This window comes from Scyliorhinus canicula, chromosome 1, assembly GCF_902713615.1.
Source record: "Scyliorhinus canicula chromosome 1, sScyCan1.1, whole genome shotgun sequence".
In the NCBI taxonomy this organism is placed as follows: Eukaryota; Metazoa; Chordata; class Chondrichthyes; order Carcharhiniformes; family Scyliorhinidae; genus Scyliorhinus; species Scyliorhinus canicula.
The window spans coordinates 194,683,870-194,710,546 of NC_052146.1; the positions used below are offsets into that span (position 1 = coordinate 194,683,870).

Sequence of the window (26,677 nt, forward strand, 5' to 3'; positions counted from 1 at the left end):
AGGCAGATTCTACTTGGGATAATTTGGAGGATAAACTATTTTATTGCATTTGAAAATAAGCTTGGGTAAAATTGTGAACTTGCGTCTTTCCCTTGTTCATTTTGCAAATAAGGGCACCTGGGGAAAACGTTTTACTAATAAACTCGCTGAAGTGTCTGAAAGTTTTTCAGACAACAGTATTCCCTGCACCCACCCGCCCGCTGCCAATCTATTGGCCCAAAAGAGCTTAGTGAGGTTGGTTCCGGAGAATGTGATCCTGGTGTAGACACCAGAGTTATATCCAGAAATATTTTGGGGGCTACATGAAGATGTTGAGGTGAATCTTCATCTTGCCCTGATAGAAGCAACAGTGGCTGGCTTAACTTGCTTGGAATCCCTCCAATGCTGGTTTCCTCCAGAGGGGTCCACTGGCCTCTGGTGTATATTCTATATATTCTATATATTCTATATATGGGACATTGGGCAGATGCAGCATGGGTTCATAAAGGGCAGGTCGTGCCTAACTAATTTAGTGGAATTTTTTGAGGACATTACCAGAGCGGTAGATAATGGGGAGCTAATGGATGTAGTGTATCTGGATTTCCAGAAAGCCTTTGACAAGGTGCCACACAAAAGGTTGCTACATGAGATAAAGATGCATGGCATTAAGGGTAAAGTAGTAGCATGGATCGAGGATTGGTTAATTAATAGAAAGCAAAGAGTGGGGATTAATGGGTGTTTCTCTGATTGGCAATCAGTAGCTAGTGGTGTCACTCAGGGATCAGTGTTGGGCCCACAATTGTTCACAATTTACATAGATGATTTGGAGTTGGGGACCAAGTGCAATGTGTCCATGTTTGCAGACGACACTAAGATGAGTGGTAAAGCAAAAAGTGCAGAAGATACCAGAAGTCTGCAGAGGGATTTGGATAGGTTAAGTGAATGGGCTAGGATCTGGCAGATGGAATACAATGTTGACAAATGTGAGGTTATCCATTTTGGTAGGAATAACAGCAAAAGGGATTATTATTTAAATTATAAAATATTAAAACATGCTGCTGTGCAGCGAGACCTGGGTGTCCTCGTGCATGAGTCGCAAAAAGTTGGTTTACAGGTGCAACAGGTGATTAAGAAAGCGAATGGAATTTTGTCCTTCATTGCTCGAGGGATGGAGTTTAAGACGAGGGAGGTTATGCTGCAATTGTATAAGGTGTTAGTGAGGCCACACCTGGAGTATTGTGTTCAGTTTTGGTCTCCTTACCTGAGAAAGGACGTACTGGCGCTGGAGGGTGTGCAGAGGAGATTCACTAGGTTAATCCCAGAGCTGAAGGGGTTGGATTATGAGGAGAGGTTGAGTAGACTGGGGTTGTACTCGTTGGAATTTAGAAGGATGAGGGGGGGATCTTACAGAAACATAAAATTATGGAGGGAATAGATAGGATAGATGCGGATAGGTTGTTTCCACTGGCTCTTGAAAGCCGAACTAGGGAGCATAGCCTCAAAATAAGGGGAAGTAGATTTAGGACTGAGTTTAGGAGGAACTTCTTCACCCAAAGGGTTGTGAATCTATGGAATTCCTTGCACAGTGAGGCAGTTGAGGCTCCTTCATTACATGTTTTTAAGATAAGGATAGATAGTTTTTTGAAGAATAAAGGGATTAAGGGTTATGGTGTTCAGGCCGGAAAGTGGAGCTGAGTCCACAAAAGATCAGCCATGATCTCATTGAATGGCGGAGCAGGCTTGAGGGGCCATATGGCCTACTCCTGCTCCTAGTTCTTATGTTCTTATGTTCTATTTGATTTGCCTCAGAGCAATACTGAGATAACACCAGTTTTTAAGTATGCAAAAACTTTATTTAGAGTTTTATACTAAGATTAAAATGTCTATTCACATACTGCCAGCTCGTTCTGTATTGTCTGTTTATTTTTCTCTATTCAAGCACAGTCAGCAAGATCAGTCACCAGACTCACATAATCAAACATAGATTAATTAGCCATTGAACACTACCGCCTACACTCAAACCGATCAATGGGCCTCATGAGGAGGCTCACTCTATCCAGTCAGGTACCCTCCGATGCCGGTTGTCAATCATGGCAGTTCAGTTCTTTTTCTAAAATAAATTTAGAGTACCCAATTCATTTTTCCCAATTAAGGGGCAATTTAGCACGACCAATCCACCTACCCTGCACATCTTTGGGTTGTGGGCGCGAAAGCCACGCAGACACGGGGAGAATGTGCAAACTCCACACAGACAGTGACCCAGAGCCGGGATCGAACCTGAGACCTCGGCGCTGTGAGGCAGCAGTGCTAACCACTGTCCTACCGTGCTGCCCCTATGGCAGTTCAGTTCTAATACACAGTAAAGGACATCTAACAGGAGGCACTGACTCAGGAAGGAGTGCACCTAAAACATGGTAATTTGCACTGGCAAAGCTCCATCAGGATCCAATGCAAGCTGGAGGCTTGAGATTCACATAGGTACATACATAGAAGAAAGGAGCAGGAGGAGCCTTTTGGCCCTTCAAGCCTGCTCCGTCATTTATCACGATCATGGCAGATCATCCAACTCAATAGCCTAATCCTGCTTTCTCCCCATAGCATTTGATCCCATTCTCCCCAAGTGGTATATCTAGCCGCCTCTGGAATATATTCAATGTTTTAGCATCAACTAGTTTCTATGGGAATTAATTCGACAGGCTCATCACTCTTTGGGTGAAGAAATTTCTCCTCATCTCTGTCTGAAATGGTTTACCCTGAATCCTCAGACTGTGGCCCCTGGTTCTGGACACACCCATCATTGATAACATCTTCCCTGCATCTATCCTGTCTAGTCCTGTTAGAATTTTATAGTCTCTATGAGATCCCCCTTCATTCTTCTGAACTTCAGCGAGAACAATCCTAACCTAGTCAATCTCTCCTCCAACGACAGTCCCCTGGTAAACCTTTGCTGCACTTTCTCGAGAGTAAGAACATCTTTCCTCAGAAAAGGAGACCAAAACTGCACACAATACTCAAGGTAACTGCAGCAACACATCCCTGCTTCTGTACTCAAAACCTCTCGCAATGAAGGCTAACATACCATTAGCCTTCTTTACGCCTGCTGCACCTGCGTGTTTACCTTCAGCGAATGGTGCATAAGGCCCCGCTGCACACTCCCCTCTCCCAATTTACAACCATTCAGGTAGTAATCTGCCTTCCTGTTTTTGCTTCCAAAGTGAATAACCTCACACTTATCCAAATTATACTGCATCTGCCATTGATTTGCCCACTCGCCCAACCTGTCCAGATCATGAAGGATCTCTGCATCCACATCATAGTTTACCCTCCCACCCAACTTGGTATCATCTGCAAACTTTGAGATGTTACATTTTGTTCCCTCATCCAAATCATTAATATAGATTGTGAATAGCTGGGGTCCCAGCACCGATCCCTGTGGCACCCCATTAGTTATTGCCTGCCAATTTGAAAAGGACCCATTAATCCCTACTCTTTATTTCTTCTCTGCCAACCAGTTTTCTATCCACCTCATTACACTTCCCCCAATCCCATCCGCTTTAATTTTGCACAATAATCTCTTATGCAGGACTGTGTCAAACGCCTTCTGAAAGTCCAAATATACCACATCAACTATACTGGTTACCTCTTCAAAGAATTCCAACAGATTTGTCAAGCATGATTTCCCCTTCATAAATCCATGCTGACTCTGACTGATCCTGCCACTGCTTTCTAAATGTTCCGCTCTAAAGTCCTTGATAATGGATTCAAGAATTTTCTCTATTACCAATCCTAGGCTTACTGGTCTATAATTCTCTGCTTTCTCTCTACCTCACTTTTTGAATATTGGAGTGACGTGAGCTACCTTCCAATCGGCAGGGACTGTTCCATAGTCTATAGAATCCCGTAAGATGACCACCGATGCATCCACTATTTCCAGAGCCACCTCCTTAAGCACTCTGGGATGCAGATTCTCAGGCCCCGGGGATTTATCTGCCTTCAATCCCATCAATTTTCGCAGTACCATTTCTCTACTAATGTTGATTTCCCTTGGTTCTTCCCTCTCACTAAACCTTTCATTCTCCAACATTTCTGGTATCTGATTTGTGTCCTTTTTTGTGAAGACAGAACCAAAGTATGTATTCAATTGCTCAGCCATTTCTTTGTCCCTCAATGCACATTCCCCTGTTTCTGTCTGTAGGGGGCCTACATTTCTCTTTACCAATCTCTTTCTTTTCACATATCCATAGAAGCTCTTAGTGTCAGTCTTTATGTTCCCTGCAAGCTGACTTTTGTACTGTACTTCCCCTTCTTAATCAACCCCTTCGTCCTTCTTTGCTGAATTCTAAACTGGTCCCAATCCTCAGACTTAGTTTTCTTGGCCAATCTGTGTGCTTTTTCCTTGGATCGGATACTATTTCTAATTTCCTTTGTGAGCCATGGATTGGTCCTCTTACCCCCTTTGCTTTAGTGCCAGACAGGAATGAACAGTTGCTGCAGTTCCCCCATGCGTTCCTTGAATGTTTGCCATTGTCTATCCACTGTTATCCCTTTAAGTAACTCTCCCCAATCTATCAAGGCCAACTCACGTCTCATATCTTCATAGTTCCCTTTATTAAGATTCAGCACCCTCGTCTCCGAATCAACTACTTTACTACCATCTTGATAAAACATTCTATCATGTTATGGTCGCTCATCCCCAAGGGGCATCGCACACCCAGTTTGGTAATGATTCCTTTCGCATTACACAGTACCCTGTCTAAGATGGCCTGCTTTCTAGTTGGTTCCTCCACATATTCGTCAAGAAAACCATCCCGCATACACTCCAGGAATTCTTCCTCCAGGAATTTGCCTGGTGGCCATGTGCCACTCTTATTACCTCGGCACGAGGTCTCACAGGCTTTTTCCCTATATGCATGACAGAGTGCTCGTTAAAAAAAAAACTGGCACGTAGAAAACAATTCAGCTTTAAACGATTTCTGCAGTTTAACGTTTTGGTGCCAGGTGTTCATATTTAATTGCAAAAAACTTGATCAGGATTACGAGCATATGTTTGATGTCTATCTTCTGGGTGGGGCCGTGAATATAGACCCCCCTCCACATCACATGTATAGCCAGGTCTGTTCATTTTGTATAACTTAACGATGCTCCAGATACCTCTCTCATGAGATACATTGAACTCTCATGAACCCCAGCAGTTGTTTAACAGTTGTTATGTTCTCTTTGTACACTGACCTTCTTGGGCAGGGGTCCTGAAACTCAGGGTCGTAACCTGCGGGTGGGTCAGGGGTAGGTTTCGGGGGTCTCAGCGCTCAGTCTCGCCATTTCTGATTGCGGCAGGGGTGCCCAACAGCCGCAACGGTTTTAAAAATGCCAGCTGTGATGGACTTTTAAGTTGATGGATGCGTGCCGGATCAAGCAGTGCGCAGGCCCAGAGCTCAGCGGGGTGGACCACCTCCTCTTGACCTCAGCCCGCTGTCCAGGGCCAGTTTTTTTTAGCAAAAAATGGAGTCCTCCCACCAGCAGTGGAGGCAGAATGCTGGTCAGGTTCCTCACAGGTGGTTAGCACTGCAGCTTCACAGCGCCAGGGTCCAAGGTTCGATTCCCGGCTTGAGTCACTGTCTGTACGGAGTCTGCACGTTCTCCCCGTGTCTGCGTGGGTTTCCTCTGGGTGCTCCAGTTTCCTCCCACAAGTCCCGAAAGACGTGCTGTTAGGTAATATGGACATTCTGAATTCTCCCTCTGTGTATCCGAACAGATGCCAGAATGTGGCGACTAGACGATTTTCACAGTAACTTCATTTCAGTGTTAATGTAAGCCTACTTGTGACAATAAAGATCATTACTATACACTCCATTTTGCAGCTACCAGCATGCTGGTGTGAACTTCACGGCCTCCAGTGAACAACCCATGAAGAAGAAGCTGAAAACAGCAGCAGAAAGATGATTACTTGCGGTTTTGGTTATTAATTGTTCCACTGCAAATGAAGATTCAAAGCCCATGTGTGTTACACAGGGAAGCACTGGCAATTGAACGTTTAAAACCTTCAATACTTCAAAGGCATTTGAAGACTAAACATGGCAAGTTTAAGCACAAATTCCCTTATTTTTTCAGTGGATGCAGTGAGATCTTAAATCATCAGTGGAAGTCATTAACAGAAATGTAATGTTACATCCCAAAGTGTACCATGGAGTTCACCTGACCCACAACTTTGAATAGATTGTGGTATGGGGAGCACACGGCCCACTCCAAAAGTGTGGTACAGCAGAAATGGAAAAGTATTTTTTAAAGCAAAACAATGTTTATTCTATGAACTCGGGTTAACCTTTTTAAAAAATACAGTGAACATCTTAGCAACCATCAATTCAAATACAACCCTCAAAGAATACAACACTAAGTAATGCTTACGCTGTCCTTTTAACATCCAGAAGACTTACAAAAAACACAACCTTTAACAGAAGCACATCAGGTTAAAGTCACTGCTGAAAACATTTATAATTCTGAATTCACCAAATGATCAAGAGATAGTCTTTTCATGGCAGAGAGAACAGCAGTACAGCTGCTTTGTCTGGCTTCAGCTCCAACACTGAAAATAAAACCAAAAAGACAGAGACACAACCAAGCTTTTCTCAAAATGAAACTAAAAAACAGAGCCAGAGCTCAGCTCCACCCACACTCTGACATCACTGCAGTAACATGAGCAGCCAAACATTTCTTAAAGCGACTTTCTCATGACAGTAACATTGAATAACAAAGCAACTGACATCGTGAGGATCAAGCAGGCTCGCCTGTCACATTAAGGATAATTGAAAATGGCGGGTTCGCATTCTCCCCGTGTCTGTGTGGGTTTCATCCCCACAACCCAAAGATGTGCAGGGCAGGTGGATTGGCCACGCTAAATTGCACCTTAATTGGAAAAAAGTAATTTTTTAAGATAATGGTGGGTTGCGAAGGTAGGCCAGTGTGGGACACGAAGGTCGGCTGTTGTGGGTCCAGAGGATGGCCGGTTAGTAAAAATGGGTCCCAGACAAAAAAGTTGGAAAATCACAGTTCCAGGGAGACATATGGTGTACATGGCAGGGGAAATTAGTGAGGAGAGAGCTGCCAGAGTGATGGGATAAAAGCTAATGGCATGATCTTTGTTTAAATGCAGAGATTGCTTCTCCTGTCCCATACGGGCCCGGCGATGGTGCAGTAAAGTTTGCTTTCAAATCATATGGTGCAACTTAAATCTGAAGAGGCAGTCTTCTAATTACTTAGCAAAAGGAAACAACCCACCCATATCTATAATATATTTAAGAATATTCAATGTGTACTTGGGGCAGCACAGTAGTACAAGCGGAGAGCCCTGTGGCTTCATAGCGCCAGGGTCTCAGGTTCGATACCCCGCTGGGTCACTGTTTGCACGCCACAGTCTGCACGTTCTCCCCGTGTCTGCATGGGTTTCCTCTGGGTGCTCCGGTTTCCTCCCACAGTCCAAAGACGTGCTGGTTAGGTGGATTGGCTATGATAAATTGCCCTTAGTGACCAAAAAAAGGTTAGGAGAGGTTATTGTGTTACGGGGATAGGGTGGAAGTGAGGGCTTAAGTGGGTCGGTGCAGACTCGATGGGCCAATTGGCCTCCTCCTGCACTGTATGTTCTATGTTCTATGTACTTCCTGCCAACCGCATTTCCTGTTGTCATGTTTCTGACACGGAGTGTGTCATATTACGATTTTGTAATATATATATTACTCTTTTTTGTTTAGCCGAGTTGTTGAAATATAGGCGTAGTCTTCCAGTGATGGCAAAATAATTAAATGTGTACTATGACATAAACTAGTGAGTACTTTTTATTTCAATACTGAACTAGAAAACAAACAAATAACTATAGATTAAACAATTAAATAAGACAATGCTATATACTAAGATCTGTTAACTTCTCTCTAGCTGTTTCCCTTCTGTACTCTAAACACTCCTAACACACTCTCCTTGAGGAAAGAGCGGGGAAACCTTTTTATTGGTCTTGGTAGTGTGGCCATCTAGTGATCATTTGCCTGTACTTGCTTAACATTACTTGATCATGTATTACTACATATAGAGATCACTACATCCCCCTTTTTGTTTTACATTTTTCTTCTGTCCACAAAAGAAAATTGTACATTAGAAATGCAGTGATTTACGTTAAAAATGCAGTGGTTTACATAGTAAAGCAAATACTTGAATCACTTTAAAGTTCATAGATTGTGTGTATTTGGTTTTCATGGGCTTCATCGTATCGAAAGGGTGTTCAAGTTTGGAGCCTGAATTGGCTGTTGTTTAAGTACCAACAAGTCACCATGAAGTGTTTAAATGGTCGAATCATTTTTCATGTCTGACCTTGACTTTTTCTTCTGCTTGTGGTATCGATTCTGTATGTCATTCGCCTTGAAATCTGTTTTGCTACTTTGTCTTGGAGCAAAAATGAATTCATGAAATTCATTGGCATGACATTTGGTTTGTCTGAACAATGTCCATGTTATGTTTCTACTTCTGGCATTGTTTTGGACTGTGCTGTAACATTATCTTTCATGTGCAGAGTTGTACCACATTGCACAGGTTATTGTTTCGTTGTATCCGTTATTATTGTGCTCAGTCACGGTTCCTTGTGGATAATTTGAGTAATTCTCAAACTTCTCGGTATCAATGTCCTTTGTGATGAGTGATGTTTCATTGAACTTTTGATTTGAGGTTTGCGTGAATGATCTGATGTTGCATTGATCTTGGTAACATCAGTGATTTCTGGTTGATTTGATTCCTCTGTGATTCCTTGGTACTCCTCTTCTGGAGTCATCAAGATTTCATTTACTTGTAGGTTGGTTGTGATAGATGTGGTTTCAATGAATGTGGTCTCAGTGGACTCACAGTCATTTTACTTTGATGGCTACTTTCTTTTGTACAGTCGAGCTCAAATCTCTCAGTCTGGCTGTGATGTTTCACATCTTGTATGCTGATTGTGATCACATTGTCACTATTCTCACATACAGTGGGTAGACTTTCATTGTCTTCTTGGTGCTGATTAAATTATTTGGATAGACCTTCATAATCTTCTGAAAGCATGGTTGTCGTTCTGGAGTCTTAAATTGCTTCCATTCTGGAGTCTGTCAACAATCTCTCTGTGGAGGCTTCCATCGCTCTCTCTATGGAATCTTTCATCGCTCTCTGTGGAGTCGTGCAGTGCTCTCTCTACGGAGTCGATCAGTACTCTCTGTGTGGCGTTGTTTTCTTCTTGGCTATTTGACAGATTGCTGCCATCCAATGTATCAACGATGTTGACTTGATCATTCTTTATTGCTTGAAGAGCTTTCTTTATTGCTTGAAGATCTGTCTTTGTTGCTTGAAGATTTGTCTTTATTGCTTGAAGATCTGTCTTCGTTGATGCTGCAATCACTCCGACAAAGAATGACAAAGGAGAAGGTTTCATCATCTTGGGAAAAATCTTGCGGTGAATTGACTTTTTCATCTTTCTCTATTGCTCTTACGTTATAATTCTTTTTGTGTGTAGGTGGGAGATAATTTGCTAAAAGCTGGCACTGAGAAGCATAATGATTCATTTGTGAACATCTCAAACAGCATTTTCCAAAAGCTGGACAGTTCCCCTATACGTGGGCATTACCACATCTGTAGCACATTATGACATTGTCTCTCTGACTCATCAGTGATGTTCGCGTATGTGCAGACCTCTTTTGCAGAGTCTCGCATTTTTTTGCGAAATGCGCATGTCCCGAGTTGGAAAATGCGTGCGCAAGATAGCTGCCGTCCCGAACGTGCTTCTTTGCTGTCTGCGACTCCATTTTAATTTTCTCAGCCACATGGTGGGTTTTCGCGCCTTTTTCTTTTGGATAACATTCTAAGTATTATCTTTTACTTTATTCGCTGGAGATGCATTTTTCAATAGCTATTTTTAACGTAAGATCACTTTGGCATAATAAGGCTTCTGTTAAAGATTGATCTATTATACCATAGACGATTTGATCTCTCACTGGAGAGTCATGCAGATCAGCATAGTTACAGGTCTGAGCTATGAGTTTTAGATCATTTATGAAGTTATTAACAGATTCGCCATTAATTTGCACTCGCTTATGAAATCTAAATCGCTCCTATATTTTGATTGTCTGCACTCTGCAGTGATCCCACAGATTACTAGTTCGGTGACATTATCACCCATATGCTCATAAATCTATCATGGGAACTGCCTATATGAACAGGTCATACTTTGCTTACCCCCTCCCACCATCGATGGCACTACAGTACCTCAGTCCTTCAGCCTTCTCAGCCTGTACTGGGGACAAACTCCTGCACTCCAAATAATTCTACTTCTCAAACTGCTCTGTTTGGGTTTAACGAACAAAAAAGTAATCAGAAGACTACACTTGTTTTTAACTCGAGATTTCAACAGGTTTATAAAATATATGTTAGGCCAAAAGAAGGGGAAAACGAGCAATTTCATGCTGCTTTTCATTCTGGCTTTGATAATGCTTCACGTCAAAGGAGCTTGGGACAAGGGATTACAAATGAGCCGCCGGCAATTAATTTATAATTGACCCATGATCTGGCAGTTTGGAACAATCATCCCTAGAGGAGTGCCTGAGGCAGGATCAGCTTAAACACAGCCTCCCCCCCCCCCCCCCCCGCATCACCACAAACCCATGGCCTAATGATGAGGAAAAGAACACAAGAGATCAGATAGTCCTGATCAAACCTGCTCGGGGGCCACAGGGGGTTTCACTATAAATAGCAATGAACCACCTCTCTAAAGATCACTCAAATCACACAGGAAACTCAACAACAGCAGAAACAATGGAACTGTCGAAGCATGTTAAATCACAAGCCAGTGAGTAACGGATATAAGGATAACATTTCAGCAGCAGTCTGAGGCCATGGCAGTAAACATGCTTCAATGTCAGAGTGGTGGAGGGCGACAAGCATCAGTCAATTGTTTAGCCTCGAATAAACACCTAACCATGCCAGCACTTGATCCAAATCACTGTGAAAGGTGCCCATTTTGTTCAAAGTGGCCGGGTGAACCATCCACAAACAGCTAAATCTGTGGCTGCTCAGCCTCTGTGCTGTTCGACATGATTGCTGCTCAGCTCTCTGTACATCAAACTTACTAGCAATAGAAAAGAGCGAATGAACAAACTCGTTTCCGTGGCAACTTTTCACAAACTCAGGACATGCCAAAGTGCTTTACAGCCAAATACCGGGCTGTTTTCATTTTGAAATGTAATCAATGCTAAGGTTTAAGAGACGCTGCAGCCAATTTGCTCACAGCAAGGTCCTTCAAACAGAGATAATGATCAGATAAGCTGAATAGAAATGGTTGAAGGATAAATATTAGCCTGGGCATCTAGGATAACCAGCCCACACTTCACTGACATGTGATCTTTGACATGCAGGTAAGAGGGCAGACAGCCTCGGTTTAACAGCTCATTGGAGAACAGGCATGCTCCAAAGTGCAGCACGCCTTCAGTACTGCACTGGGGCTATCCTCAAGTCCTGGAGCATGGGTTGAACCCATGACCCTCTAACTTAAAGGTAAGAGAGTTTCCTAACAAACCGGGCTGGCAACCCTCTCGAACGCCGAATCCTTTCAGAGATTCCCCACCACTCAACAGAATGTCACAGCCTGCTATGGCAACTGCTCGGCACAAGACCATGATAAACTACAGAGAGTCGTGAACACAGCCCAGTCCATCACACGAGCCCACCTCCTATCCATTGATCTCTCTACACCTCCCACTGCCTTGGGAAAGCGGGCAGCATAATTAAAGACCCCTCCCACCCGGGTTATTCGCTCTTCAAACTTCTTCCATCGGGCAGGAGATGCAAAAGTCTGAGACACGCACTAGCAGGTTCAAAAACAGCTTCTTCCCCACTGTTACCAGACTCCTAAACAACTGTCTTATGGACTGCTCTGATCTCTTCACACATCTTCTCTTCTGAGTAGTACTACACTCCATAAGCTTCACTCGATGCCTGTGTCTATGTATTTACGTTGTGTATTTATATATGCCTTATATGGGACTGTACGCAGAACAATACTTTTCACTGTACCTCGGTACACATGACAATAAAATAAATCCGATTTTGCATGCTGATATTGGCAGCCTTACTCTTATTTATTTTATAGCACAGGAATCTATTTGTCTTTACTCTCTCTTGCAAAGAATTCAAATGCTTTTTTCAATGCTGCATAAACAACCCCTGAGTAAAACTGCCACCACCAGCCACAATTCAGGGTTCTTTATCTCATAATGAATGATTATGTAAATGATATTCAATGGGAATACTAACTTCAACACAGCCCTTGTACAGAATCTCACTTAAAATATGTGACAATATGATTCCCATATCCATTGCCTCCACAAGAGCCAGTGTTTCAGCAGCTAAAGTACTTTAAAGAACTCTTTATTTTCAGGGTTTCCTTTCCTTGAGGCAGTGGCATAGTTGTATTGCCACTGGACGAGTAATCCAGAGACCCAGGATAATGCTCTGGGGACATGGGTTCAAATCCCAGCAGGGCAGACGGTGGAATTTGAATTCAATTCAAAAAATCTGTAATTAAAAGTCTAATAACGACCATTAAACCATTGTTGATTGTTGTAAAAACCCCATCTGGTTCACTAATGTGCTTTGGGGAAGGAAATCTGTCATCCTTACCTGGCCTGGCCTACATGTGACTCCAGACCCACAGCAATGTGGTTGGCTCTAAAATGCCTTCAGGTCTGGCAACAAATGCAGGCCCAGCCAGCGATGCCCACATCCCAGGAACAGATTTACAAAAAGGATCTAGTTCATATTGTGATTATTTTTTATTAGTATCAAGGCAGGTGGTTGTAATGACACACAAATTTTTTTTTTCCTTTTTTTTCATAAATTTAGATTAGCCAATTAGTTTTTCCAATTAAGGGGCAATTTAGCGTGGCCAATCCACCTACTCTGCACATTTTTGGGTTGTGGGGGCGAAACCCACGCAGACACGGGGAGAATGTGCAAACTCCACACAGACAGTGACACAGAGCCGGGATCGAACCTGGGATCTCGGCGCCGTGAGGCGGTTGTGCTAACCACTAGGCCACCGTGCTGCCCATAATAACACGCAGATTAAACTACTATAAAGAGGTAGAATCATTTGGTGCATTGCAGGTGCCATCTCTTTAACTGACATGCTCCACCATACTTCGAATTTCTCTGTCCTCTTGTCCGCCGATATCAAGGCAACTTGGGTTGGAGTTCTCAGGTTGTTGGGATCCTCTTTTCCTGCCTGCAGCATGCTCCTGTCTGTGGGATTCCCAGCAGCATGGGGTGGTTTCAAAGGGAAATCCCATTGACAAGCGGTGGGAGTAGAGAATCCCGCCACCAGCAAACAGTGCGGAGAATTCATCCCTTGTTGTTTCACCAACATCGAAATTCTGCTTTTCTGGTCAACAGCACAGTTGAAATGAATGAACATGAAGTGATTAACGATGATTCAGAGACACAAACCAGCACTTGGGGGATCCAAACAAAATTGCTTTTCACAACACTGCCCTTATGGTTGCATTCAAAAATAAAATATAATTCCAATTCAGCTGATCCCACAGCAAATGTTGAGGCAATTAGGATAAATCCGGCACCTAGAATTTATCAAGCTAAAGAAGAAGTTCCATGGCAATGTTGGAGCCCGTGGCAAAACCACTAACAGCTCTCACTTCCTCTTACATTTGACCAGTGAAGCATCTGAGGGTGCTGAAATTTCTTCGACAAGATGTGTGTAAGTTTGTTTCAGGCATCACCCAGTTGCCTTGATCCACTGACTGCAATTCTCCACAAAACCTCCTCACATTCTTGCAAAAGACTGGCTTGTGGTCTGTTCGTTAGAGCAGGATCTTGCTTAAATTGCACCATAATGACCACTTTTCCTGAAATGACTTCGCAAAAGGAGGGAATGCATCTTGTTCACAGGTTCACTAAGTGGCTGCTGACCCAGAGGCTTGGTAATGCAATGGGTCAGCTCCCTGCCTAACCCTGTGTTAAATTCCAACGCTGCTGAGATGAGGAGCACTGATCTGCAGGCTACAGGAGGACTTGGGTACAATGAGTTAGCAGCAACTTAGGTTTTTTTTAAAGATTTAGCAAATGCAAGCGTGAGCTCACCCGAAACTCTGCTGCCTCTCTCCCAACTCGCAGACAGATCCCATTTACACATCACCTTTGTGCTCATTGACCTGCACTGGCTACTGGTCCTGTAACTCCACAATTTTACAACATCATGACCCTTGTGGTCAAATCCTTCAGCCCTTCCTATTGCTGTGACTTCCTCCAGCCCTATCACCATCTGGGAATTCAGCATTCCTCTAATTCTGGCCTTTTGTACATTCACTATGTTAATCACACCGCCATTGGCTACAGTATCTTCAGCTGTCTTGGACGTGTGCATCAGAGTTCTCTCCCTCAGCCTCGACCTTACCCCTCCCTCCTCCCCACCAAACTTTGTCCACCCATCCCGATATTTCTTTCTGTGGGGTCAAATATAGTTTGATAAGGGAAAAAAAAACAAAAAACCTTGGAAACGCCCAATGGGTAAAACAGCATCTGTGGAGAGAGAAACTGAATGAACATTTCAGGTCAATGAACTTTCAAACATCGTAGACCTAAAATGTTAACTCTGTTTCACTCTTGGGAGATGCTCCCAGACCTGCTGAGGTATTTCCAGAATTTTCGACATTTATTTCCAATTTCCAGCATCCACAGAATTCTGCTTTTGTATTTGATTGACAGTGCTTCTGTGATGCACTTTAGGATGTTTTACTAAAGGCGCTATATAAATGGAAGCTGTTGTTTATTAGTTTATTCATATAAGATCAAAATTAAAAATTTTTGTTAATTAGAGAAGTACGCTGTAATGAAAATAATTAAAGTTCAGGTAGTGAGAGTTAATGCAAACTATGCAAAGTAACACATGATGTTGAATAATGTTCTGAATCTTGCAAGCCCATTGGTACTCCAGGGGGAGCTTTCATTAGCTTCCTCTTAGCTCATGGAGTACTACAAATTATATTTTTAATTCATTTATGGAACGTGGGTGTCGCTGACCAGGTCAGCATTTATTGCCCATCCCTAGTTGCCCTTTAGAATCATAGAATTATGGAATCATCGTAGCGCAGAAGGAGGCCATTCGGCCCATCGAGTCTGCACCGACTCTGTGAAAAAGCACCCCATCCAGGCCCACTCCCCCGCCCTATCCCTGTAACCCCACGTAACCTGTACATCTTTGGACATTAACAGGCAATTTTAGCAATGGCCAATCCAACTAACCTGCACATCTTTGGACTGTGGGAGGAAACCAGAGCACCCGGAGGAAACCCACGCAGACATGGGGAGAATGTGCAAGGAGGCGATAGGCTGCCTTCTTGAACCACTGCAGTCCATGTGATGTAGGGAGAGAGCTCCAGGATTTTGTCCAGTGCCAGTGAAGGAACGGCCGGCATAGTTCCAAATCAGGATGGTGAGTGACTTGGAGGGGAAGCTCCAGGTGGTGGTGTTCCCACGTATCTGCTGCCCTTGCCCTTCTACATGATAGGCGTCGTGGGATTGGAAGGTGCTGTCTAAGGAACCTTGGTGAGTTGCTGCAATGCGTCTTGTAGATGGTACACATGGCTGTCACTGTGTGTCAGTGGTGGAGGGATTGAATGCCTGCTGTATTTTGAAGCCATTATGACCAGGGGCAACCAAAATGCAATTTCTAATCGGCAGTGAGTTAGTTGGCCCCACTCACCTTCAATACGTCATCCAGGTAAAGACAATAGTGCAGGAATGCTGCATTGTTGAATGAGGTGTCAAACCGAGCTTCCGTCTGCCCTCTGAGGTGGATGCAGACATTAAGAGAAAGGCTTACATTTATACAGGAGTCTTCATGGCCGCAGGGCCTCCCTAAAGAGCTCTTCCGCCAATGAAGTACTTTTGAACTGTGCTCCCTGTGGGAAACACGGCAGTCAGTTTGCGCAAAGCAAGCTCCCACAAGCAGCAGGGCAAGCATGACCAGATCATCTATTTTAGCGATGTTGCTTGATGTCCTGGTATTGGCCAGGACACGAGAGATAACACCCTCTCATAATACAAGTGGATCTTTTACACCCACCCAATAGGGAAGGTGGAAGTTCAGTTTAATGTTTTATCTCAAAGTCAGGACTTCTGACAGAGCTGCATTCCCCAGTCCTACTTTGGAATGTCAATCAAGAGAATCAAGAATCAATCAAGTCCCTGAAGTGGGATCTGAACCCAGAACCTCTGACCCTGAGGTGGGTGTATCGCCAACAGACCCATGGCTGATACAACTGGAAGATAGGTCTGAGGAGTTCTCCCCAACGTCCTGGTCAATACTTAGCCCTCAACTAACATCACCTGGTATGTTGTTTGCGGAAGCTATTTGTCGAAGCAATACTTGGACTGAACTCCACCGAGGTCAGGGAGAAACGTTAGCAAGCTTTGGGTCTCTTTGACCATTGTCCAACTGGGTAGGGTGGATAATATGTGAACGACGACCAGGTTGACCCTGCGATATCCGTCAATGCGCAAGTAAGGTGACAAACCCCCATATCTGGGTCCCCTTGAGTGAGGCAATAATCGCCTACAGGATGTGAAGGGAAACATCAGGCATGGTAAAAGGTGAGGAATTAAGCCCAAAAGAAATGTCCTTGGGGAACTGAATTGGTTGTTGCAGATGACGCCAGTAGATTGAAATCAAAAAGCCCACTCTCCATTTGGCGTGTTTGGAGATTAAAATTGTGCTGTGCTGCATTCTCTTGTGAGAGTGATCTCCACGGTAACAGTAATCGCAGAAGAGGCAACCGTTTCCATGGGAACTCACACCGCATGCAGGGGAATATGAATCCCATAACTATGTTGGGCCAGCAGTGGAGTGACGTTTCTGAATTGGTTTGTCAAGCCTCTCCTGACCTGCTGAATGCAAAACTCATCTTTTAAAGTGGCCTCCTCCCCCATCCACCTAATCTTCACTCTAATCATCTCCCAGATTCCCAGAAGCTGGCTCATTGCCCCAATCTTTTGAGTGTATAATTCTCACATGCTTCTGGTTTCCCTCAGTGGTGTACAGGAAGTGATTTTCTAACTGTTGTAGTCTTTTAATTAACTAGCCTATTTAACAGTCTCCCCAATTGTGGAGGGTCAGACACATATTTTGGCCTTAGGAAGTGGCAACATTGGGAGGCAAGGTGGCACAGTGGTTAGCACGGCTGCCTCACAGTGCCCAGGACCTGGATTCGATCCCAGCTCCGGGTCAGTGTCCGTTTGGAGTTTGCAAATTCTCCCAGAGTCTGCGTGGGTCTCACCCCACACAACCCAAAGATGTTCAGGGTAGGTGGATTGGCCATGCTAAAATTGCCCCGAAAAAAGAAAGTGGCAACATGAGTGAAAAAGACAGCTACTCCAACATGCCATACAGAAATTACTCTCAGGCAGGGTTGAGAGAGTTAATCCTGCCATACTTCATATCTCTCTTCTCCAGGGAATGGCCACATATTTCCACCTGAAACTTTGTATTTAGAGCAAACTCCAAATGGTTTATGCAAAATTGGAGCCATCGGGTTTCCATAGATTGTCTCGGGGTGGGGGGGGGGGGGGGGGGGGGGTTCTAATTTTGGAATGTCAGAAGTGGGAGGGAACTATTTCCTTTGTAGCTGCATTATAATCCTGGAAAAGACCCTAACAGTGGCTAGGAGACTGGAGAGAAACCCCAATATACTTTAATTTTGCAAGACTGTGAGAAAAGGATACCTCACTCCAGAATTGATTTCACACAAAATTGGGATGTGGTATATTAAACAAACTTTATTATGAACACAGTATTAAAATATCTTTAACATCACACAAAAAACTATCTTGTAATTACCCCTTAAACAATGTTAATCAATGCGGTGACACCATAACCCTTAACTGCTATCTTTACTTCTACTCAAACAATAAAACCATCTCAGCTCTCAATCCACTTTCAATACAGTTAGCAGGCCCAGGTATACTTGCTGTACAGAGATTTTTTTTGAGACTGTTTTAACAGATAAACCTGAAGCCTGTCAGAACAATGCAGGATCTCTAGCTGAAGTCTTCAGAAACTGCCTTCATGGTTTGACATCCAAGAACCAACTGCACAATCTCTGTTCAAACAAAAATGTTCATTCCGCAATGGCCTCGATTACAAGAGTTAAGTACCGAATACGAGTAAATTGAGCTGTAACGTTTATGGTAAACGTAGCATGCAGAGGACGAATTGGCAACTTTGGATCTATGGTTCCCAAAGTTTTCCATCACTGGAGTTGTCTTATCCCATGTTTGGGTTTTGTTATAAACTAATGGTTAGAGATTAACTATTATGATTAGACAACAACTGTATTGATGGGTGGAATTCTCCCATCCTGGGATTAAGTCTTGTGTGGGAGGGGGTTGGGGGTGGGGAAACATTTCCTGCTGCAGAGATCGGTGGGAAAATACGCCATATCTTCTGGCCTGACCTCATTAATTATGCAACCAGGTATACTGCACCACATTGTGTGGCGGGCAGGCTTGACGGCACATAGATCTGCCCCAGGAATATGCAACAGGTCCAGTTTTCAATGGAAATTGAAACTGGGCCGAGTTGGCCGGTCCCGGTTAAATTGAATGGTCCATGCTGGCAAGTTAAGCTGCTATGATTGGATGGTGAAGCAGACCAGGTGGGTTGATTGCTGCATCCTCCATTTATATAGCACTTTTCAAGTTTGTGGCATGTCCCAAAATATTCCCAGCGAATAAATTTCTCATGAAGTTCAGACACTGTTCTTTTGTTGGCTAATGTGCACAGCAAGATTCCGCAAACAGTACATGAGATATGCGACCATTGAGTTTGCATGAGGGGTGTACATTGGCAAGGATAGCACCTTCCAAACCTGCAACCTATACCACCGAGAAGGACAAGCGCAGCAGACACATGGGAACAGCACCACCTGCAAATTCCCCACCAAGCTCCACTCCATCCTGACATGGAACTGTATCGCTGTTCCGTCACTGTTCAAAATCCTGGAACTGCCTCCCTAACAGCGCTGTGGCTTAAGAAAGCAGCTTACCACCACCTTCTCGAGGGAATTTATGGATGGACAATAAAATAGTGGCCTGTAGTCATGTTGCAGCTGTATAGAACCTTAGTTTGGCCACATTTGGAGTATAGTGTTCAAGTCTGGTTGCCACACTACCAGAAGGATGTGGAGGCTTTAGAGAGGGTGCAGAAGTGATTTACCAGGATGTTGCCTGGTATGGAGGGCATTAGCTATGAGGAGCAGTTGAATAAACTCGGTTTGTTCTCACTGGAACGACGGAGGTTGAGGGGCGACCTGATAGAGGTCTACAAAATTATGAGGGGCATAGACAGAGTGGATAGTCAGAGGCTTTTTCCCAGAGTAGAGGGGTCAATTACTAGGGGGTATAGGTTTAAGGTGCAAGGGGTAAAGTATAAAGGAGATGTACGAGGCACGTTTTCTACACAGAGGGTAGTGGGTGCCTGGAACTCGCTGCTGGAGGAGGTGGTGGAAGCAGGGACGATAGTGACATTTAAGGAGCATCTTGACAAATGCATGAATAGGATGGGAATAGAGGGATATGGACCCAGGAAGTGTAGAAGGTTTTAGTTTCGATGGGCAGGGTGGTCGGCACAAGCTTGAAAGGCCTGTTCCTGTGCTGTACTTTTCTTTGTTCTTTGTTCTAGTCTGTCGTACTATTGCCATATTGAAAAAGCGCTCAGCATCACTGGCTCACTATTGAAGAAAGAGACGGATCTCCTGAGAAAGAAGATGGATCCCCCGGAACATTCCAAGGGTGGAGGATGGACCACAACCAGTGCACCAAATCTAGAAAGCTACAACCTCACCCACTGCTGTGTTGTTGCAGAATCCAGGGTTGCTGGCGGCCTGAACTCTGGATGCAGCCCCAGGCATTGGTCAGGTGTGTCCAACCATCTGCATGCCCCGTTGTTCCAGATGTGGTTCACATCAGCGTGTTTTCCCGCTGGCACCTCTGGGATCTGGGATGGGTTGTCAGGCCTTCATTTGCATCCCATTAGCGGGATGCAAATGAGTTTCATGACGGCATCCAGTTGGTTTCCTGATCTGCCATGACGGGCACCAACAGAAAATCCCGTGGGAAATTCACGCCGATTTTTGGGCCTCCCGCGAAATTCTTCTCTTCCGCCCGCCATTGAACCCGTCGGCAGTGGCATGGGAAAATTCCGCCCATTGTTGTATCAGGTGACCAGGATGGTAGATTAGATTTTGGTAAACGCAAATTACTGCAGAAGCTGGAAATGTGAAATAAAAACAGAAAATCGAGGAAAGCTCAGCAAGTTCGGCAGCATCTGTGGAAAGTCTTCAATTCTAATAGGACACTTCCAAAGAACGGCCATACTTCCAAAGAAATGTTCACACTGCTGCTCTCTCCACAGATGCTGCCAGACCTGGTGAGTTTATACAGCATTTTCTGTTTTTATGTCTTTAGTCCGACAACATCTATATTTCCAATGATATTTACTGCCTGCAATCCAACCAAGTTTACGACAGTGAGCATCTGAGTCACTGCGTTTTCAAGTGGCGAGTATCTAGTTGGTGGAGACCCTGTGACTCCCCTGCCTCGGAGATGAAAGTCCAGGTTTGAGTCCCACTCCAGGACTTGATGGCCGAGGAAGGTGCATTGGTGATGTGGCCGAACGAGTTGATTATCAACCTGTAAATCCCACCAGCATGCCTGTGGCCGGTGGTAAGAGTGGGAAACTTCTGGTCAGCCAGTAGTGGCCCCCTCAAGTTGTCGCCTCTGGTGGGCACCTGTTAAAGGAAAAACTAGCCATGGAAACAGGGATGCTTTGTCCGTCGTGTGTCATTAGAGGCGGGAAGTACAGCCATTGGTGATAGCAATGTGCAAAGTTTGATTTGACTGCCACCATTAACAGCTCATTACAATTTCATGACAGAAATTGTTTAACAATTCCTATACATTCTACTCTCCGAGGTGGCACTGGAACAAATGTTATCATTTAGCATTCTCCACGACACATTTTGCATGACAAGACAGATTTCTCGGAATTCTCATCCGAGTTGATGCTTAACTCTCCAACTGTTGAAGTTAACAGGGAGAACTTGTCCCCTGAACTATCCCCTCATTATACTCCATCTGTCTTTGTGTCCTCTTCAGAGCTTACATTCCCAACTCGTTTTTTTTTTAATTTAGAGAACCCAATTCTCTTTGTTTTCTTTTTTCCCATCAAGGGGCAATTTAGCATGGCCAATCGACCTAACCTGCACATCTTTGGGTTGTGGGGGTGAGACTCATGCAAACACGGGGAGAATGTGCAAACTCCACACAGGCAGTGACCCGGGGCCGGGATCGACCCCGGGCCCTAGCGCCGTGAAACAGCAGTGCTAACCACTGTGCCACCATGCCACGCCTTTCCCACCTAGTTTTGTATTGTCAGCAAACCTGGGTGCATTACTCTATGTATCCTCATCCACATCATCAATATGGATTACAACTAGCTGAGGTTCCAGTATTGATCCCTGCTAGTTACAGCCTATACCTGTATCTTGAAAAGTTCCCCATTTATCCCTTTCGCCTATTAACTGTTCCTTAATCCATGCTAATAAATGAATCCCAACCCCAAGAGTCCTTATCTTGTTTAATCACCTTTTATGTGGCACATTGTCAAATGCCTTTTGAAAATCCAAATATACGACATTCATTCATTCCACATAGATTCATACACGTTTACAGCACAATAGGAGGCACAGCAAGGTAAATAATGTCAAAATACTTCTTAAATGTCACAAGAGTTTCTCACTCAACCACCCTTTCTGGCAGTGAGTTCCAAACTCCCATAACCTTCTGCATGAAAAAGCTTCACCTCAACTCCCCTCTTCGCCTTCTACCTCTGACCTTAAATCTATGTCCCATAGTTATTGACCTCTCTAATAATGGGAATAGTGCCTTCCTATCAACCCTACCTATGACCCTCATTATCTAATACATCTCTATAACCCTCTCAAGCCTTGCTGCACCATAGAAAATAGCCCCAGCATATCCAATTTTTCCTCATAACTCAGACCCTCCAGCCCAGGCAGTATCCTGGTAAATCTCCTCTGCACCCTCGCCAGGGCAATAATATTGGTCCTATAGTTTCATACATCATAGAATTTACAGTACAGGAGGCCATTCGGCCCATCAAGTCTGCACCGGCTATTGGAAAGAGCACCCTAGTTAAGCCCACACCTCCAACCTGTCCCCGTAATCCAGTAACCTCACCCAACATTCATGAACACTAAGGGGCAATTTAGCATGGCCAAGCCACCTAACCTGCACGGTAGCATTGTGGATAGCACAAATGCTTCACAGCTCTAGGGTCCCAGGTTCGAATCCCGGCTTGGGTCACTGTCTGTGTGGAGTCTGCACGTTCTCCCCGTGTGTGCGTGGGTTTCCTCCGGGTGCTCCAGTTTCCTCCCACAGTCCAAAGATGTGCAGGTTAGGTGAATTGGCCATGATAAATTGCCCTCAGGGTCCAAATTGCCCTTAGTGTTAGGTGGGGTTACTGGGTTATGGGGACAGGGTGGAGGTATGGGCTTGGGTAGGGTGCTCTTTCCAAGAGCCGGTGCAGACTCGATGGGCCGAATGGCCTCCTTCTGCACTGTAAATTCTATCTTTGGACTGTGGGAGGAAACAGGGGCACTGGGAGGAAACCCACGAAGACATGCAGATAATGTGCAGACTTCGCACAAACAGTGACACAAGTCGGGAATCGAACCTGGGACCCTGGAGCTGTGAAGCAACAGTGCTAACCACTGTGCTACTGTGCCGCCCTTTCTACTCTGCTAGTTACATCCTCAAAAAAGGGAAACAAAAATTGTCAGACATGATCGTCCTTTCATAAAATCATGTTGACACTGCCTAATCATGTTGTGATTTTCTAAGTACCGAGTTAACATTTCCTTAATAATAAGTTCCAGCAACTTCCATTGGTGGCCACAGTATGAATGGTTGCACTTCTGGCAGCTCCCGTTCGAGACGGTTTTGTTGGTCCTTTTCCCCGATTAATGGGCGGTGTTTTAAAGGAAAAAGGTGCAGGAGTGGTGGAGGAAGACTATACTCCACCGGTGAATGGATTTGTGGACCAGAAGTGGTTTTAGAAGAAAGGAACAGTTCGAGCAAGAAACTCTTCCAGCGACACAGGGAAAGAGGTTGGCCCTACCAGCCCAATGGTCGATGGAGCAGCTGCTGGACCTTTTGAATGAAAAGTTGAGCCAGCAGAGAAGGGAAGCTCTGGAGGACCTGGCGAAGACAGTGGATCTGCTGAAAGCGGGGATTGATAAAGCCGAGGTTGGAGACCCAAATTCAGGTGATCCAGAAGGTGGAGGAGGCGGTGGGAGAAGCTGAGGATCAGCTTACTTCATTGGCGGTACATACTCGTGCAACTCAGCCAACGTTGTCTACCTCATACTGTTAGAATACCGGACCAGACCCCAACATTTATAGAACATTACAGCACAGAACAGGCCCTTCGGCCCTCGATGTTGTGCCGAGCAATGATCACCCTACTTAAACCCACGTAACCCGTATACCCGTAACCCAACAATCCCCCCATTAACCTTACACTACAGGCAATTTAGCATGGCCAATCCACCTAACCCACACATCTTTGGACTGTGGGAGGAAACCGGAGCACCCGGAGGAAACCCACGCACACACGGGGAGGACGTGCAGACTCCACACAGACAGTGACCCAGCCGGGAATCGAACCTGGTACCCTGGAGCTGTGAAGCATTGATGCTAACCACCATGCTACCGTGAGGCCCCTTTGTTAGGATACCGGACCAGATCCCAACATTTGTTAGGATACCGGACCAGATCCCAACATTTGTTAGGATACCGGACCAGATCCCAACATTTGTTAGGATACCGGACCAGATCCCAACATTTGTTAGGATACCGGACCAGATCCCAACATTTGTTAGGATACCGGACCAGATCCCAACATTTGTTAGGATACCGGACCAGATCCCAACATTTGTTAGGATACCGGACCAGATCCCAACATTTGTTAGGATACCGGACCAGATCCCAACATTTGTTAGGATACCGGACCAGATCCCAACATTTGTTAGGATACCGGACCAGATCCCAACATTTGTTAGGATACCGGACCAGATCCCAACATTTGTTAGGATACTGGACCAGACCAGAACATTTGTTAGGATACTGGAGGAGAGCCCTAAACAATTTTTACATCTGTAAATCTGTGAAGAAAGGATAAGTCACCACAGTAGCGATGACTCTGGCCAATAGATATCTTTTATGTTGAAATAAATTGTAATTTAAACACAGAATTGACCACATTAACATCAGAGAAATAGCTTTACACTTAACAATTAAACCATTCTTAAATAAAAGGAAAACATTTAAGCTACTATCTGCACCTGCCTCTAATTCCAATTAAGCAGCCCAATACAGCTCAAGTTCCACTTATAAATAAAGTTAACAAAACAGGTTTACTTGCTTATCTGTGCAGGCTTTTGAAGAGAGAGACCCTTTTCAGGAACAACCTGAAAATCCTTCTGTCTTGTCAGACTCCTCTGCCCAGCCTAACAGCATTTAGCAAAACTGCAAACTACAAACAGACCTGGCTCCTCCTGTTAATTACATCATTTGTATCCCAATAATATGTCCCATCATTTGCTTCGCTAGGACTAAGTACTATCCTTCATAAATTATCTACGCTTTAGGGATTCTCCAGCATTCAAAACAATATCCTATTAGCTATCTCCCTGTAAACAAGTAAACAGTTAAAATCAATGATCACTTCACCTTTCATGACACCATAATTACAGCTTGAGTAGACATGCTGCCTTATGCATTTTAAACCAGGGATGTTAATGACATTACTGCCACAAATTTAAAATATAATATGTAACAATGTTTACATTTATCACAATACAAACAGATGTTGGCATTCTGATTTGGGATGTATCCATCAATAAGGCAACATAGACCCTGGCACTTCTACCCGGACAATGGGAAATAGAAGCACTCCAGGATCAAGTTACCCAAACTTTAAGGAACTGTTGTTACCCAGGATTCTTGTTGCTGGCAGGTTGTTGCTGAGGCACACTCCCCTTCCCCATCTCAAGCAAAAACAACCCTGATGGTGCATTGATTGCATAATCAGGGCAATTTAAAGTTCCTCACCTTAGCCAAGTGAGAATTGATCCACTTTGTGAAAGTTCGCTTCTGTACAGCTTCCTGCTCATCTGCAAAACATTGACGGGATAGGTGTGAGAAATGCGGGAGGGAATCGTTGCGATTTTCACAGAAGCAAATAAGTATTTTTAAGCCGACACTTGTCTGCAAAGTTTTAAAATAGTGAGTACTTACACAGGGCAAATCGAGATGAACAAACCAGGGTGTAGGAATTACAGAGATTCACATGCAGTGGAAGAAAAATCCCACTGACACTCCCACAGTGCTGAGGGAGCGCTACACTGACATAGGTGTCATCTTTCACATGAAATGTCGAGCCGAGGCCCCATCTGCCCCCTCAACTGGATGAAAAGGACCCCATGGCATAATTTCAAAAATGGGTAAGGGAAGTTATCCCTGTTGTCCCAGTCAATATTTATCTTACCACCAGCAACTTCATCCAATTTGTGGGATCTTGCTGCGCTGTTGTGTTCATCTACACAATCCCGCCCAACAACTCTGCTTCCACTGCCTTTTGGAGAAGACTCAGGACCCTCGAGAAAAAAAATTCTCTTTGTCTCCGTCGTAAACATCAGCCCCTTATTTTTAAAAGTGACCCCCAATTCTTGATTCTCTGACAAAAGGAAACATCCTCTCCACATCCACCTTGAATGGAGCAGAATTAAAATCAGAATGAAATTAAACGCACATCCCAACACTGCAGCCTTTTTGTGGTTAGCACTGGTTAACACTCATTCATATTTCACAGAACTCAAACAAAGAATTGATGCAGAGAAAGTTAAACTGATTTACATTAACAAAAGTAACAAAAGTATAAACTGTGAATGCGCAGCAGGTAAAAATAATAATAATCTTTATGATTGTCACAAATAGGCTTACATTAACACTGCAATGAAGTTACAGTGAAAAGCCCCTAGTCTCCATATTCCAGCGCCTGTTCGGATACAAAGAGGGAGATGTCAGAATGTCCAAATTACCTTACAAGCACGTCTTTCGGGACTTGTGGGAAGAAACCGGAGTACCAGGAGGAAACCCATGCAGACACGGGGAGAACGTGCAGACTCCTCACAGACAGTGCTAACCACTGCGCCAACATGCCGCCCAGTACGTGTGAAGGGGAAGGGAGTTTAAGGTTAATTGGATCTTCAACCTTCTTTCTCTCATTCGTTTGTACTGCTGAACCTGTCATGGATTTCTGGCATTTTCTGTTTTAATCGTCAATTATGTTTCACAGAATTTACCGCTGCCCCCCCCCTCTCTCTCTCTCTCTCTCTCTCTCTCTCTCTCTCGACATATATTATAAACTACAGCTGTCGCTTGCATGGAAAGAGTTAACACTACAGATTCCATGTTAAACTTGTCACGGTTTCAACACAATGCCTGTTAGCACAGTAATATTATGAAACAGAAATCAGGAACACTGGGC

At 44.3% G+C, this 26,677-nt stretch overlaps 1 protein-coding gene across 16 annotated transcripts in view; it reads right to left on the reverse strand.

The window, feature by feature from the left end:
• syne1b (spectrin repeat containing, nuclear envelope 1b) overlaps nt 1-26,677 on the reverse strand; it is a 667,652-nt gene that overhangs the window by 527,391 nt on the left and 113,584 nt on the right. For all 16 annotated transcript variants that reach the window (XM_038805568.1, XM_038805603.1, XM_038805543.1 and 13 more), the window contains exon 2: nt 25,240-25,301. In XM_038805568.1, coding sequence (XP_038661496.1) covers nt 25,240-25,301 — 62 coding nt within the window. The remainder of the gene's footprint in view (nt 1-25,239; nt 25,302-26,677) is intronic.